General features: G+C 38.0%; 1 protein-coding gene across 1 annotated transcript in view; it reads left to right on the top strand.

Annotated features, from left to right (window-relative positions):
• Nucleotides 1-15,995, top strand: part of LOC139475088 (G-protein coupled receptor GRL101-like) — an 87,587-nt gene that overhangs the window by 62,112 nt on the left and 9,480 nt on the right. Inside the window, exons 4-16 of the mRNA XM_071258337.1 lie at nt 251-367; nt 1,349-1,471; nt 1,847-1,945; nt 2,714-2,827; nt 3,990-4,133; nt 5,178-5,318; nt 6,739-6,855; nt 7,663-7,779; nt 8,267-8,398; nt 8,691-8,810; nt 11,220-11,334; nt 14,322-14,390; nt 14,731-14,802. Of these exons, the coding sequence (XP_071114438.1) occupies nt 251-367; nt 1,349-1,471; nt 1,847-1,945; nt 2,714-2,827; nt 3,990-4,133; nt 5,178-5,318; nt 6,739-6,855; nt 7,663-7,779; nt 8,267-8,398; nt 8,691-8,810; nt 11,220-11,334; nt 14,322-14,390; nt 14,731-14,802 (1,480 nt within the window). The remainder of the gene's footprint in view (nt 1-250; nt 368-1,348; nt 1,472-1,846; nt 1,946-2,713; nt 2,828-3,989; nt 4,134-5,177; nt 5,319-6,738; nt 6,856-7,662; nt 7,780-8,266; nt 8,399-8,690; nt 8,811-11,219; nt 11,335-14,321; nt 14,391-14,730; nt 14,803-15,995) is intronic.

Raw genomic sequence — 15,995 nt, forward strand, 5'->3', positions numbered from 1 at the left:
CACAACCTCAGTCTCTGTATTATCTGGTCGAGGCTCGGTTATTTCCAGACCTCCGACTTAAACTTGTAGCTGGAATATTGCTGAGTAAAACCTAAAAAATGTCACTGCCATTTGTGTCCATTGTTATACAAAGCTGATTCATGTTGTTTGTTCTAAGCTTGAATCTGTAACAATATTTTCGAAACTATTGAGCATAAGCAGGTGAAACAGAAACTTGATCAGATGTGAATGCTTCATATTCTCATTCCAGAGACGTATGAGTGTCCGAGTACCCATTTCAAGTGTAACAACCATTTCTGCATTCCAAAAGATAAAATGTGCAACTTCATCGATGATTGCCAGGACAACTCGGACGAAATCAACTGCAGTGAGTATTGTTTCCTTATTCACTGCTGGACTATAAACCATTCAGGGTTTCATAACTATGTTTAAACAGACATGTGTAGATATTGAGATACAGAAATGGTTAAACAAACTACCAGCTCCGATATCCTGTCACATTGTAATTCATACTGGTCTAGAGGTAGAGCGTCCGCCCGGAGTGCGGAAGGTCCGGGGTCCGATCCCCGGACGCGTCATACCAAAAGACGTTCAAAGACGTACTTGTTGTTACTCTGTCTGGTGCTCGACATTAAGGGGCTAAAACAAGGACTGGTCGGCTCGGAGCCAGTACACTGTGTCTGAGTGGGGTATTCAAGTTAAACTGCGGCATGTTATCTCAGTGAGCTAGCACTATAAATTGGTTTCAGTCCGGACTAGTACAAACAGCCACACACACGTACATGCACGTCGCTACTTTAATGCAATAATCTTGAACGCGACGTTAAACCCCTGTTCACCTCACCTGTAATTGATACACGTCATAACTAGCGCCAGAGTTGTATATCACATCAAGTGTTTTAGCTAAAGATTTGATCCGTATTTTATGTAAGTTTCGCACTCTTTCTTATATTTTAAAAATACAAGAAAATTGCGGTATACTAAACGTAATGCCAAAACTAATGTTGATCAGTTGCTGTTATACTAGTACTGTGACCATTAAGATTAATTAGGTGTTGAGGATGAGTACCATCTTGTACGAGTCTGTTCAACACCGTTCTTGTCCTCCACAACTCATTCAATAATAAAAGGTCTTGATTTGTAGCAGACGAAAACGTATGTGAATAAAATGTGATAAATATAGTATTATTACGTTACATATCATTGAATAATTGTACATCAATAGTGTCAGACCCAAACATAGGTAAGGTATACATATATGTATTGTACTCTTGGTCTGATGAATCCAGAATCTTGAATCTTTGTATAACTATTCAAATGGTCACTTATGATGTATATTTTCTTCCAGACCGGCGAGAGTGCTACGCGACTGAGTTCAGATGCAACAACTCGGAGTGTGTGCCTGCTGCCTATCTGTGCGACAAGCAGAAGGATTGTCTGGATGGTTCCGATGAAGATGTTTTGAGCTGTCGTGAGTCACAACTCCTATTCGAATTTATTGATTGATTGAGTGAGTGCGTTAGTTTTAAGGCAGCTTTAAATTGACAAGTACTTCAGTTACTGGAGTGTCAGCTCAATGTGGGTGGAGAAAACGAAGTGAAGGTCTAAGACGTTTTCTGCATTCATAAACCTACGACCAGGCTGACAAATCAACAATCATAATGGTTGCAATTCGAACCCTTGATCGTAGGTTTGCTACCAAACTATAAGCATCGCTTTTGACTTCTGGACCACCCGTGTTCCCTACAGGCTGCATAGAGGCTAACTAATATGTTGTCACATGTTTTCAGTTGAATATGTCATGCTCCTGTTTTTTGCCCTTCATATGACGGATGCGTGTTTCTAGGTCATCACCTTCGCTGTGATATTGGTCTCTATGTGTCAAGTAAACAAAAGTGTGATGGATGGGTGGACTGTTACGGGTCACAGAAAGATGAAGTCGACTGTAAGTGCAAGTATTTTGTCTCTACCCAAATTCTTCCACTCTCATGTTAACTAGTTGGTTGTATTCTGTATGATATCGTTCAATGGCTTAATTACCATTATTTAACTCTCTGTTGAAAGAAGTGCCTCTGTAAAGGCACCGGGTTTCTTGAAACGAAAGATGGTGAGGTATCTGTGATAAGTGTGATATTGTTATATATCGAAGGGTGAGTGAAAGGAGATAGATGATCTCACCCTTGTGTCTTTTGATATCAAATATATCAAAACTCGTTGATAAAAGTTTTAACCTACGATGTATGTCGAGGAATAAGAAACCTTTATCAACGAGTGTTGATATATTTGACACAAGGGTGAGATTATCTATCTTCTTTAACTCAACCCTTCGATTTTCATATAATATATCACAATTATCGCAAATACCTCACCTTTTTTTTAAAGACATCCAAAATCATTCTTCCATTTTTTCCATTTGGACACAGCAATAGAGTGTTTTTAGTGTAAAAACTGCAGCTATCCAGCCTCAGTGGCAGAGACAAGTAATGGAATTTGATTGTTGCATCATGGTTACGTCGCACTTGTCTGTAGTCTGCACAGCATTATAATGCAATTTCATCTCAGCGATATCTACTTGGAGAATAAAAGCGACAAAACCTTCCAGATTCATTGGAAATGACAGAGTCCATTGATAGAAATCATGCGATCTCACCCAAGCGATATATCCTGTGGAGGATAGTTTTAGATGATAAACAACGATACCTCCCTTTTCCAGGTGAACAATGCTCCCGGTCACAGTATCGCTGCAACAACAATCGATGCATAGGCTTGGCCAACGTCTGCGACGGCGATTGTGACTGCTACACATGTGAAGACGAGGTTAACTGCGGTACGTCCTCAGAACTGATGTTAACCGGACGGAATTAGTGAATAGGTTTATGTATTGTTCCATCCATATCATGACGATGCGTCTTAGTATGGGTTCAACGATTACTCCAACATGTATATGTGTATGTAGCGTCAGACCAGGGACCTCGGCCCAAGAAAGCAACGCGGTGATGGCTGCACTGCCTGTGCCATATGTCGTTAAACCTCACTCGATCTCTGCTTCTCTTTGAGGTTTCCAAATGCAATGTTCCTGTGAATATGTTGAAACAGACACGAGACACGTGAGTGGCATCAATGAGATAACAACTGACAGATGCTGGTAACAACTTAAAAACCATAGAGTTCTGATATGAACACGCAATGTCATTTAGAAAGTGGTCAAATGTAACAATTGTTATATTTGGGATAACATTTTCTTAGTAAAGTACAGATTCTAGGAGTTTTTTAGGTTGAGTTCTATCCTTGATTCGAACCAACATTACAAGAGTGAGCCACCTAAACGGCAACACACGAAGGCGATCCTACCCACTCAGTCACCGATGCTTCCGCAAAAATGAAAGTCTGATAACCTGTAGTCTAGATCACGTGTTTTGTGTACCCCTCTGTCAAGTTCGCTGACTTTGTGTGCTGGCGATTAGGTGTCTCACTCTGGCAGTGTGGGTTCGAGTCCCGGTTGGGACTCAACCCCAAAAAGTACTAGAATATGTACTTTACTAAGGAACTGTTATCCTGAATATAACATTTGTTAAAATTTGACCACTTTCTAAATGGCATTGTGTGTTCATAGCTTTCGGCCACGGGAGCCGTGCCAATTTACACTTGTCAGAGGGGTACACAAAGTACGTGATCTATACAACCAATTGTCGGACTTTCAATTTTGCGTAAGCCGTGGTGGCTGAGTTGGTCAGATCGTTGACTTTGTGTGCTGGCGATTAGGTGACTCACACAGGTAGTGTGGGTTCAAATCCCGGTTGGGACCCAACCCCAAAACGTACTAGAATATGTACTTTACTAAGAAAGTGTTATCCCAAATAAAACATTTTTCTCATAGGGTACATGTGATAGCTAAATCAAAGGAAGAGTACTGACTCAGCAGATAAGTTGAATTTGAGAGTAAGTGCGACGTTATTTGATTTTCTACCGCAATGTTCTTCTTTTTGTAGGCAGTATAGAATGTGTACGAGGAACTGGCTTCTTGTGCCGCAGAAGTGTAGATACTCACAATAGATGCATCAACAACAAGTTCCTGTGTGACGGAGTGAATGACTGTAGGGACACAGCAAGGGGTTCTGATGAAATCTATTGCTGTAAGTTCAAACTCCACATTTGAACATCCCAAGAGTGGAACGTTTGTATAATTTATGTAGTCCTCCGGCGGTTGGTGACGAGTTTCATTACCTATTTAGATGTGAAGCTTTTCTCCAGTGACGGTCTATGTAATGTTCTCTCCGAATGGTCTAATATGAATGAATTGAAAAAAAAATGTTTATTCAGCATTAGAGTATACGATAGAAAAAAAACCTTATCAAATTCATCAATGCCATCTTTAGAAATATTGAAGCTGTTATAAAATGTGTATGAAATTCTTATAATTATCACTTTATTTCTGTCATATTTCACTGTAACCTGTGATTTCTTATATGTATTTACACAATTTCTCCTGTCATCTTGCTATTATTATATTATTATAAATTTATGTTAATTTTTTTTCTCTTTTACCACCGTTGGAGGATTTTCTGAGAAATAAACTGAACTGAACTGACAATATCCGATCAAGATTCGAAATTCGTTTCACCACGTGCATATTACCTTTTCATGATATCACAATGTCCGAGGTAGATGCGAAGTTCGTTTCAACATCAATCTTATGTCTACGAGTTATAAACAATTTGGTGATTTTACAATATCCGAGGCAGATCCGAAGTTAGTTTTCACACAAATATCTACGAGAAGGTATCAGTTGAAATAATATGTTTATTCGAGATGTATTTGAGGTATAAGATATCAGTTGTAGGAAAATATTTCGGTCCGTCCGAACAGTTATGTTAGATCATGAGGATAATAATTTACTAATAAAAAAAATGAGATTAAAGCAACTTGTAAAAACAAAGTTAAAGAACATCTTTGACAGAGATTTTACGCTAAATGAAACCTGTTTCGTATGAAGACTGGATATTCTCTGTCGTGGACCCTTTTTACGTTCATACAATTAAGAAGTTGTTATCCATACATGATTCTGTCTTAAAGCCAACTTAGTGAATACTGTTTATGTAAAGTTCTTATCTATAGAGGTATATGCGTGAATACTTTGAATTCTCCCACTGAGAACTGCATTCGTTTTATCTTTCAAGCTCGGAACATCAGCGATATGTGTGCAGATTTTCCACGTTCGGACGCGCATTTCGAATGCCCAGAAGGTCAGTGTATACCAGCCAAGGGCATATGTGACCACATCGCCGACTGTCGTAACGGGGAGGACGAAAGGGGATGTGGTACGTATACAAACACCTTTGTTTCTATCAAATGGAGTAAATAAGCAGCGACAACAAAGGTGGTCACAACCTGTGTCATAGTACTATCCTTTATAGTACTATAGTACAAATGGTACTAGTAGTGACCATATATCTAACGTCACAAGCCCCTCTGGTTTATATCACCCAAAAATATTGGTAGTTTGTTCGAATCCTGGATTCACCCTAATTATGTTTCTAGTTATGTTCCTGAGAACCATACCCGTGCTCGTGGGTTTCACCAAAGTGGTAGACTGAGACTAGCATCCTTTCTGGCTTTCCCTCAAGACCAAGCTGGTATTACTGAAATACACTCTCTCATTAACTCTTGTAGTTTGTATATGGTCAAACTGTTGATGTATCATGATACCCTGGGGTAGAATAGGTCTTCAGCAACCCATGCTTGCCATAAAAGGCGGCTATGCTTGTCGTAAGAGGCGACTTACTGGAACGAGTGATCAGAATCGCTCACTTGGTTTATGCATGTCATCGTACTCCAATCGCTTGGATCGATGCTCATATTGCTGAGTGCAATATATGTCTTCTATGTATTTCACAAAGTACAATTGATACAGAATGACAAACATACTGCTATTAAAAGGCTGAAACGTGAGTTTTATAGTTATCACATGTGTTCACTCGGCGACACACAAAGATGTTTGTGTCATTTCTTAAATAATGCTTGAATGTAAGTGAGAGAACTTATGGATGTCAACTTCTTTATTGTGAGGAACACAACGTTTCTGAGTTTATGCTTACTCATTCATCAGGTAAGCATATACTCTAAAATAATAAATTCTCTCTCTCTCTTATGTGTGTCACTTATAAATGCCCTTCATGTCGTTAAATGTAATTGCAAATGTTATCTTTGTTTGTATTATGATTGTTTCGAAAATTGCTTTGATAGCTTTAGTAATCTATTGTTTTCTGAGTAAGTATAAGAATTTATGGATGAACAACTTCTTTATTTCAATTAAGTGAGATAACCTACACCGAAACGTCGCTCTTAATTTTAATAAAGAACTTGTTCATCCATAAACTCTTATCCTTACTTAGTACTCCAACTTCTAAATGCCTATCAAAGAAGTTATTGTTTTCTGGAGCAGCGCGAACAATTTATTTATTTCCAGATTTGTTTTGGAAAATCTGCTATATGCGCATCATTCATTCGACAAGACACCACATAGGTTGTCGTAAGAGGCGACTAACAGGATCGGATTGTGTTAAATTTTGAATGATTCCGTGAGAATTTAGAATTCAAACAAGAAAGAGAAATATAACTTGTAATTTAGTACCATCGTCTGCAGGTGCGATTTATTTTGACAATCAGTTGTATCGTTCATAATCTATATCTTACAGGCGATTTACAACATGTTTAAGTCTCTTCACAATATTTTATCAGATTTCAAACCATGCCCTGATGGTTACTTCCGGTGCAAGAACGATAAATGCGTTCCCAACATCAAGCGCTGTGATGGAACCTATGACTGCTGGGATCGCTCAGATGAAGTAGGATGCGGTATGCCTTCAAATAGTTTCAGACAAACACTGCAGTTAATATACAGTACTGATATTGTATAAATGCAATTGATTTATAATTATTATGATATAACTATATGACATCAACTGTCTTTGGACACAATATACATTTTGTCAAAAGAACATTTGCAGTCACATCTTCAGCATTATGTTTCAAACTATTGACATTTCAGCACATTCTGTTTACGTACTACAACAATTGCTAAGGAATCAAATTATCAGTTAATTGTGTAATTTTTAACTGTTAAGAATCGCAATCTAGATGAAAGGGGTTCATTTTCGACGATATAAAGCACGAATACATTTACACCTTCAGGGAAAAAGAGAAGACATTTGAATTTTGCTTCTACGAAATCCCAACATGATAAATATGAAAATGATCACCATTGCTTTAGACAATGAACATGTATAACTATCTCGAATCAAATAGTATACATACCACCATTTGCCATGGATACTAAATACGTGAACTAGAATGAGAAATATTACTTTTTTATGTTCTTTTGACATTTTAACATTTAACTGAAGCTGGAAATAGTTCCGTCGGGTCGTATGACTTATAGCAATCAGTCATATTTTGCCTCAGCTGATAAAAACTTCTTCATGCTGAGTTGAGTAGTAGGATGTCTATAGTTGCAATTCATGGGAGAAACCTGAAACTCTATCTTGAGGTATGCTGAAACTATTGAAAAAAACATAATATTATTATTGTTAAAATAAAGACTCATTTGGAAAGGCAGACTACAATCTATCAATGTGCATAACAATGCGTCTATATGTCTTGTAGAGTCGTTTGCTTGTAAAGATGGCTACCGGAAGTGCAGAGGTGGTATGTGTATAGAGGCGAACAAGTGGTGTGATCACCGGAGAGACTGTCCAGATCAGTCAGACGAGACCAACTGCCGTACGTATTTATTCCCACTAAAACAAACCATTTTGTTAGAACATGTAGGCCAAGAAACAAGTTAACATCCTAAAGGTGAATTCCTATTCTTATTTCTGTCACATGAAAATGAAAGTAACCCCACCAAACTGGACCCGCCACGTTCAAGACTTACAGCCCGGATTGCTTGAGAGTTGCAATCATTAAGGAGTCGAAGGTGCCTCTTCTCGCTGCTGTGTCAGCATTCGCTGATCGTGGGTTCGAAGCCAAGATTCATCTGATGATGATCCTTGGTTTGCCAATTCCATAAGTTTCACCAAAGTTGGACGCTTTGGGTTCTCCCTACAATAAGGTCAAATGCCGATGTAACTTTAAAACTTGTACCGTTCAAATCAGCGTTAAACCGAAATCTCTGAACTACATGTACGCATTTAAACTGCAATAGATGAAGTAAAGTCTTAAACCGATTCCTGGATGTTTATAGAAATATAAGTTCTTCTGATTTCAGAATATCGAGAATGTCTGCCCGAAGAGTTCAGGTGTAACAACAAACAGTGTATAAGCAGAGACTATGTGTGTGACAACTCAAAAGAAGCCCTCCAATATGGGTGCACAGATAAATCGCATCTACTCAATTGCAGTGAGTGTTTATTATTGTTAAGTCTTCATTCAACTTACCCGGCCACAATCGAATGTAAATATACACTTTTCTGTTCATTGCATTGAACAGTAAAGGTATCCATACATATACAAATGTTGAACAACTAATCTTTCGTAGATAGGCTTTTACTGAACTCCGTCGTATGGCAGGATCATTGCTGTGCAAGTGACTGACAAACAGTTACTGTTTTATGACAGTTGAGTGGCGTTTAATAAACATTTTGATCAGCGTATGCATGAATAAACCTATCATTCTGTCCATTGTTTTGCAGCAAACAAGATCTGTAAACCAGGGCAATTCAAGTGTAGGAACAGCTACTGCATATCCCTTTCACAAAAGTGTGATGGCAATTTAGACTGTCATATGACCTACTGGGATGAACAGGGTTGTGGTGAGACAAAATATTAACAGACATACCTTTATTATGTAAGGAAATAAAGAATTATATTATTCATTGAAAGAAATGTAAGTGTGGTTGTAGTGGTTGACTTGTGATACGTACATCGTGTAATACATGTCGTTTGTATCATAAGATATAGTATTGTATCACTAAAATGTTAATTCTAGAATGATGTTAGCATGTGAGGGCCGCATCATCGGAAAAGATATTATTTATATATACACTGTAAGTCCTCAGTCATAGTCGGTAGGCAGCTTGGGATTTGAGGGCGATTTGGGCCTGCAAGGTTAACTTTATTTTCTTAACGGATGTGCGTATTATGATTGCTCATAAAGAGTTTCCGTATTATGATTGCTCATGAAGAGTTTTCCGTATTATGATTGCTCCCCATTAAGGATGTCCGTATTATGACTGCTCATAAAGAGTTTCCGTATTATGATTGCTCCCCATAAATGATGTCCGTATTATTATTGCTCATATAGGATGTCCGTATTATGATTGCTCATAAAGAGTTTCCGTATACTGATTGCTCCCCATAAAGGATGTCCGTATTATGATTGCTCATAAAGAGTTTCCGTATACTGATTGTTCCCCATATAGGATGTCCGTATTATGATTGCTCATAAAGAGTTTCCGTATACTGATTGTTCCCCATAAAGGATGTCCGTATTATGATTGCTCATACAGAGTTTCCGTATTATGATTGCTCCCCATAAATGATGTCCGTATTATTATTGCTCATATAGATTGTCCGTATTATGATTGCTCATACAGAGTTTCCGTATTATGATTGCTCCCCATAAATGATGTCCGTATTATTATTGCTCATATAGATTGTCCGTATTATGATTGCTCATAAAGAGTTTCTGTGTAATGATTGCTCCCCACAAAGAATGTCCGTATTATGATTGCTCATAAAGAGTTTCTGTGTAATGAAATGATTGCTCCCCACAAAGAATGTCCGCATTATGATTGCTCATAAAGAGTTTCCGTATACTGATTGCTCCCCATAAAGGATGTCCGTATTATGATTGCTCATACAGAGTTTCCGTATTATGATTGCTCCCCATAAAGGATGTCCGTATTATGATTGCTCATAAAGAGTTTCTGTGTAATGAAATGATTGCTCCCCACAAAGAATGTCCGCATTATGATTGCTCATAAAGAGTTTCCGTATACTGATTGCTCCCCATAAAGGATGTCCGTATTATGATTGCTCATACAGAGTTTCCGTATTATGATTGCTCCCCATAAAGGATGTCCGTATTATGATTGCTCATAAAGAGTTTCTGTGTAATGAAATGATTGCTCCCCACAAAGAATGTCCGCATTATGATTGCTCATAAAGAGTTTCCGTATACTGATTGCTCCCCATAAAGGATGTCCGTATTATGATTGCTCATAAAGAGTTTCCGTATTATGATTGCTCATAAAGAGTTTCCGTATTATGATTGCTCCCAATAAAGAGTTTCCGTATTATGATTGCTCCCCATAAAGGATGTCCGTATTATGATTACTCATAAAGAGTTTCCGTATTATGATTGCTCCCCATAAATGATGTCCGTATTATTATTGCTCATATAGGTTGTCCGTATTATGATTGCTCCCCATATAGAGTTTCTGTATTATGATTGCTCCCCATAAATGATGTCCGTATTATTATTGCCCATATAGGATGTCCGTATTATGATTGCTCATAAAGGATGCCCGTATTATCATTGCTCATACATGATGTCCATATTATGATTGCTGATAAAAGGATGTCCGTATTATGATTGCTCATAAAGGATATCCGTATTACGATTGCTCCCCATAAAGGATGTCCGTATTATGGCTGCTCATAAAGGATGACCTTATTATGATTGCTAATAAAGGAACTGATCCGTGAAGATCCGGGGTAGAATATATGGTGACTATGCTTGTCGTAAGAGGCGACTAACGGGATCGGGTGGCCGGGCTCGCTGACTTGACTGATGAGGCATTGTATCCCAATTGCGTGGATCGATGCTCATGATGTCAGTCACTGGATTGTCTGGTCCAGACTCGAGCATTAACATCGTACAGACAACCGTCATATAGCTGGAATATTGCTGAGTGCGGCGTTAAACAACAACCAACCTAAATGATCAAGGAACTCTGTTTTCCTTCATCAACGCCTCTTGTGCAGGCGACTGAAGTAAGCTGGTGTGTTTGAGTATATACAACGAAGGACATGCATATGTACATTTCTATAAGACGATTATTACAAAGTCTTTATTTAAATACTGTTCTACTTACAGCATTAGCATCAACCATGCTAATTCATGTTCACCACAACAAAATAGTGTTTTATTGTAATGAAATCGGAGCACATCAATCTGTTTTATGAATCATTGTACATCTAATGTTGTATCTTTTTAGCATTCACGTGTCCATACAAAGACAACAGGTGTGAATGTGTAAACGAATCGATGGACTGCAGTAACCGCAGCTTAGAGGTGCTTCCAAACATCAGGGATACAGCTCTCTCCAAGTTGTAGGTAAAACAGTGACATACTGTAATACTTTTTCACGTTTTTTGTCTGTCCCACGTGTGAAATCATCATGCTTGCTTAATGTCAGAAATTAACAGATTGACACTTTGCCGTTCTATGTGCCATATACGCCTGAAGAAATGTGAAGCACAACCCCTTCTTTTTTTTCATGTTGAATAAACTACGGTTATAACGAACTCAAATGGACCACTAATTTAAGTTCGTCATAACCGTAGTTCGTTACAAGCATACATACAACATCTAAGCAACAACTGGCTGGGACCAAAAGTAAATGTCGTAATATCCGTCAGTTCGTTATAAGCGTGTTCGTTATAAACGCACTTTACGGTCTACCTAAATAACTGATCGCACTTCGGCAAATGTCTAAGGTACCACCAATACCCGATGATCATAGGCACAAGAACATCATGGTTTTCTCCAGATGGTCACAAGCACACAGCAAAATGGCTATTGTATATTGAATAGAAAAGAATATTCCAGGTGTATATTGTCATAGCAGGATCACGAGGGGAACATTGGGCTTTATTGGTGCCGCGTTAGCTTTCATAAAACCTACGAGGGGGGCATAAAGCCCCATGTACCCCGAGAGGTCCTGATACCACGAATTGATCTTACCGACATGTTTTAATATGACATTGTTAAAGAATTAAAAAACGAATTCAAAAAGGATAGAAAACAGCTGTTCGATTTAGCTGCGGTTAACTAATGCTATGTCACGTGACTTCCATTGAAAAAGAGTGTGGCTTTTTGCTTCGTATCGGGATATAAGGGATTTATTCTGACTATCAGAAATCCACGTGCAGCTTGACTTGCTCGTGACGGTGTATAAGGGATTTATTCTTCCGATTTATTCTTTCTCTCCAAGGCGGGATACGTAGTATTTTATCAAGATCACGTGAACCAATCAGATTTCTGACATAGAGTATGATCATATCCTTCATGCAGATGTTATGTTACTAGATATGACCTTAACATGTAGCATGTCTAGATGTGTGAGTGATCTCACATCACGGAACTTCCTGCTGGGGGGATTCTTTTCAGACACTTCTAGAAAATACGATGTACGACATCGGTGTCTTTGAAAAAAGGTTAGTTTTTCTATGATGTATTTCATTCACATTTCATTGCATATTCCAAACGCGGGTATCACTTTTATTCGACTATCGCGTGTCTTTCAATGTCAAGATCGGAAATATCGTTTTTACTCGCTTCAGTGATTTTGTAACGGATTTCGTCCACTGTCTCCCTGCCTTATTAAACATTGAAGTACACACTGAGAAGTGCTTCATCGTGACTGTTGATGGACATGCTAATGACGGCAGGAAATAACGTGTTTAGTTGTAGCTGAAGTCAGGCACATGGTATGGTCATATCTAACGGTATAATTCAGTGAAAAAAATGATAATTAATGTGTACAAAGATAGCATCGCAGTTGTATTGTTGTCTTTGCGTATGAAGAGGTTTGTGCAAGCTTTCAAAAGTCAGGTCCTAAATCGTGGCAAAGGTACTTACGTCATGACTTGTTTCTTCGTCGTGCGTTGTCGTTCTTATTCAATTTCTATACAAGTTGAGTTAGTGAGTGATGATGGTTTTACGCCGCTTTTAGCAATATTCCAGCAATATCACGGCGGGGGGACATCAGAAATGGGCTTCACACATTGTACACATGTCGGGAATCGAACCCGGGTATTCGGCGTGACGAGCGAACGCTTTAACCACAAGGCTACCCGACCGCCCCTACGCAAGGTGAAGCCAATCTTAAATTTGCAGAGGGTTCATACTGTTTCGAATTTGTTTTACCTTAATAACACGACAGGTACATTCCACAAGAGTAGTAAAACTATTTAAGTTGTTTTGAAATAATTGGTTCTCCAAAACCTATAACAGCTGTGAATCTAGATTTGCATGTGTTTGTGACGGGTGCTACCATTGGAGTAAGAAACGCCACCCCCCAACCCAACACCCCCACCCCCACCCCCACCCTTTCGCGAACAGCGGATATCATCACTGTTTGATAGTGATTCGTAGACACAATGTCATGATGCTGAATCATATAATGAACTCGGCTTTTAGCAGAGATTTCTTATTATTATGGAAAGGGTATGTCGCTTTAATTTGTGCGATAAATAGTGTCTACCCTACACAAAATGTGTTTTGACTTTAAACCCATACAGCGCATGTTTAGGAATATGTTTAAGAGCTGAACGGAATACGCATTTGGTGTTTTCTATATAAACACGTTTGTGTCTAAACATATGAAATGATCATTATACTGCTTGAACACCACCTAAACACAACATCGCGTTTACACGTGTTTTGAATTTAAACAAAGACTACGACGGAACCCCACTTTTCTAAAGTAAACCCCATACTTGTATATCACCATTAATCGCTAAAAACATATGGAAAGCGCTTTTTTTTCAATTACCTGCAATCAATTTCAAGGTGGGGATAGGTGTCTTTCCCTCATTTAGACCATAAACACGTTTAGCTGTTATACACGATCCCAAACATGTTTGAACCACAACCACGTTACAAAATATGGGGGAAAAACGTGCTTAGGTTTATGTTTAGCATCTTAACACATTTGTACAGTGTATAAGCAAGTTTACATTTGTTGCAGTTACAAACGTCACAGAATATATACACATGTACATGTATATGTATACACGTTCACAAAATGACTCCACAAAATGTCAACTCTGTGTAGGCGCGGGATTACAATATGAAATGAAAAAAAGACGCTAATTCACAAAAATACAATGTATACATTGTGTCCGAAGAGACATTAATTGGATGTTTTTAACGCTTTTGGAATACTGTTACCGACCAATGGAACTTGACCAAAATCTCGTGTATTTTGGTACATTAAGTCTTCATTGATGTCATTTTTACGCCTGTTTGTTTTTGTCAGATGGGGATCTACGAGTTGCAGGTGTTGTCTATTTACCGTGTGTTATTTTTTCAGCGATCTTTCAAATAACCAATTGAAGATCACAGGTGATACATTTGCGGCCCTAGATCGACTTACGTATCTGTAAGTATGAATAGATGTCTCGTCGTTTAGAGACGTTGAGCGCAATCTGAGAAAACAAATATCGTATCGAGTTTGCCTTTATGATGTTACATCTTGTACGGTAATATCATTGTTTTTTACATCTTAGAATGACTCATGGGCACATGGCGTTGTTTCTCTACTTGAAATGAGATAATATTGATGGGCCAGGGTTTCGGAGGCTGTTTGATATTGCAACTACTGTTTTGTTGCACGCAAGATTTCACTGCATCAGCAAGGGGACAGTATATCAACTGGTATATCAACAAAGTGACAGTAGCTGGATATCGGTGATCAACAAAGGGTGTAATTTATGTTTCAGAGACCTCAGTAAAAACTCTTTATCCCATCTCCCTGATGGCTGCTTCCGAAACCTATGGCGTCTCGCAACACTGTAAGTATCCACTGAAAGAACGTCATATGACTCTACGAAAGTTGTTTTATCGAGGTTACATCATTCAAGGGATTAGTGGATTTTTCAAATAGTTTTATGGTAGACATGTGGAGGACATTTCAAATTCGATGCTTGATATCCCATGAAATTCCTTATTTTGACTTGTACCATATGTTCTCGTAAACTATTGACTTGCCTTTGCATGTGTATTTGATGGGTGGCAATGGTGAGACACTATAGTGATTCAAAAACAAATGCTTGTGACATTATCGGAAAAGTACAATCGACACTGCTTTAAGTAGAGGTGTGTTATGATTATGGAAAATAATCTTTGTTGATTTCATTTATTATTTATCATTCATTTATTATCATACATGCACGTTTCCAGGAATTTTGCAAAGAATTTAAAAAAACAAATACAAGGTGTTTTGAAAATTATTTTTTCGTGTAGTGCCTTGCTTAGCCCTTGCTAAATGGCACGCGGCATAACATGAGCCTATGCATGTGTGTCACATGCTGCAAAGACGTCTTTGTCTCCATTCGCCAAACGCGTTGGCTATCTACTCGAATAGTCATATCTCTTACTAACTGATGTTGTTTGTTTATCACTCATATTCCCATCAAACATCATATTAACCTTTTCTCCCTGACTACATTCGCAGCAAGGACAGTGGCTAATTGAATATTTACTGACCATGTACGTCATATGAAGTCACTTAATCTCTTGCAATCATAATCTGTTTTGTCACTCATGTTACGTATTTACACATCCACCTGATACTGTATGTGTACACATTTTGTATTAATAATTATCATTATGTACCACAATATATATGAACGTACCAGTAACTGTAACGAAGCGTGACGGTCGCGTGAAAGAATAAGAACAAGTTGAAATACAAAGCCAATCTTGGCTTCCATAACAAACTTCCCAACCTATTAAAACTAAAAACAAATGTTATTCAAACAAACATTATCTTCTTCCTAACTTTGGTTTTTATAATTACATAGAGCTCAAACACTATTATTCAGTATACAAAATTTTATGTGAACAAATACAATTCCATTCAATTCAACACAATTAAATGCAATCCAAATCAACTCAACACAATTAAATACATTCCAATTTAATTCAACACAATTAAATATAATCCAGTTCAACTCAACACACATAAATGCAATCCAATTCAACT

This window comes from Haliotis cracherodii, unplaced genomic scaffold (assembly GCF_022045235.1).
Source record: "Haliotis cracherodii isolate W230 unplaced genomic scaffold, xgHalCrac1.p SCAF_1, whole genome shotgun sequence".
Lineage (NCBI taxonomy): Eukaryota > Metazoa > Mollusca > Gastropoda > Lepetellida > Haliotidae > Haliotis > Haliotis cracherodii.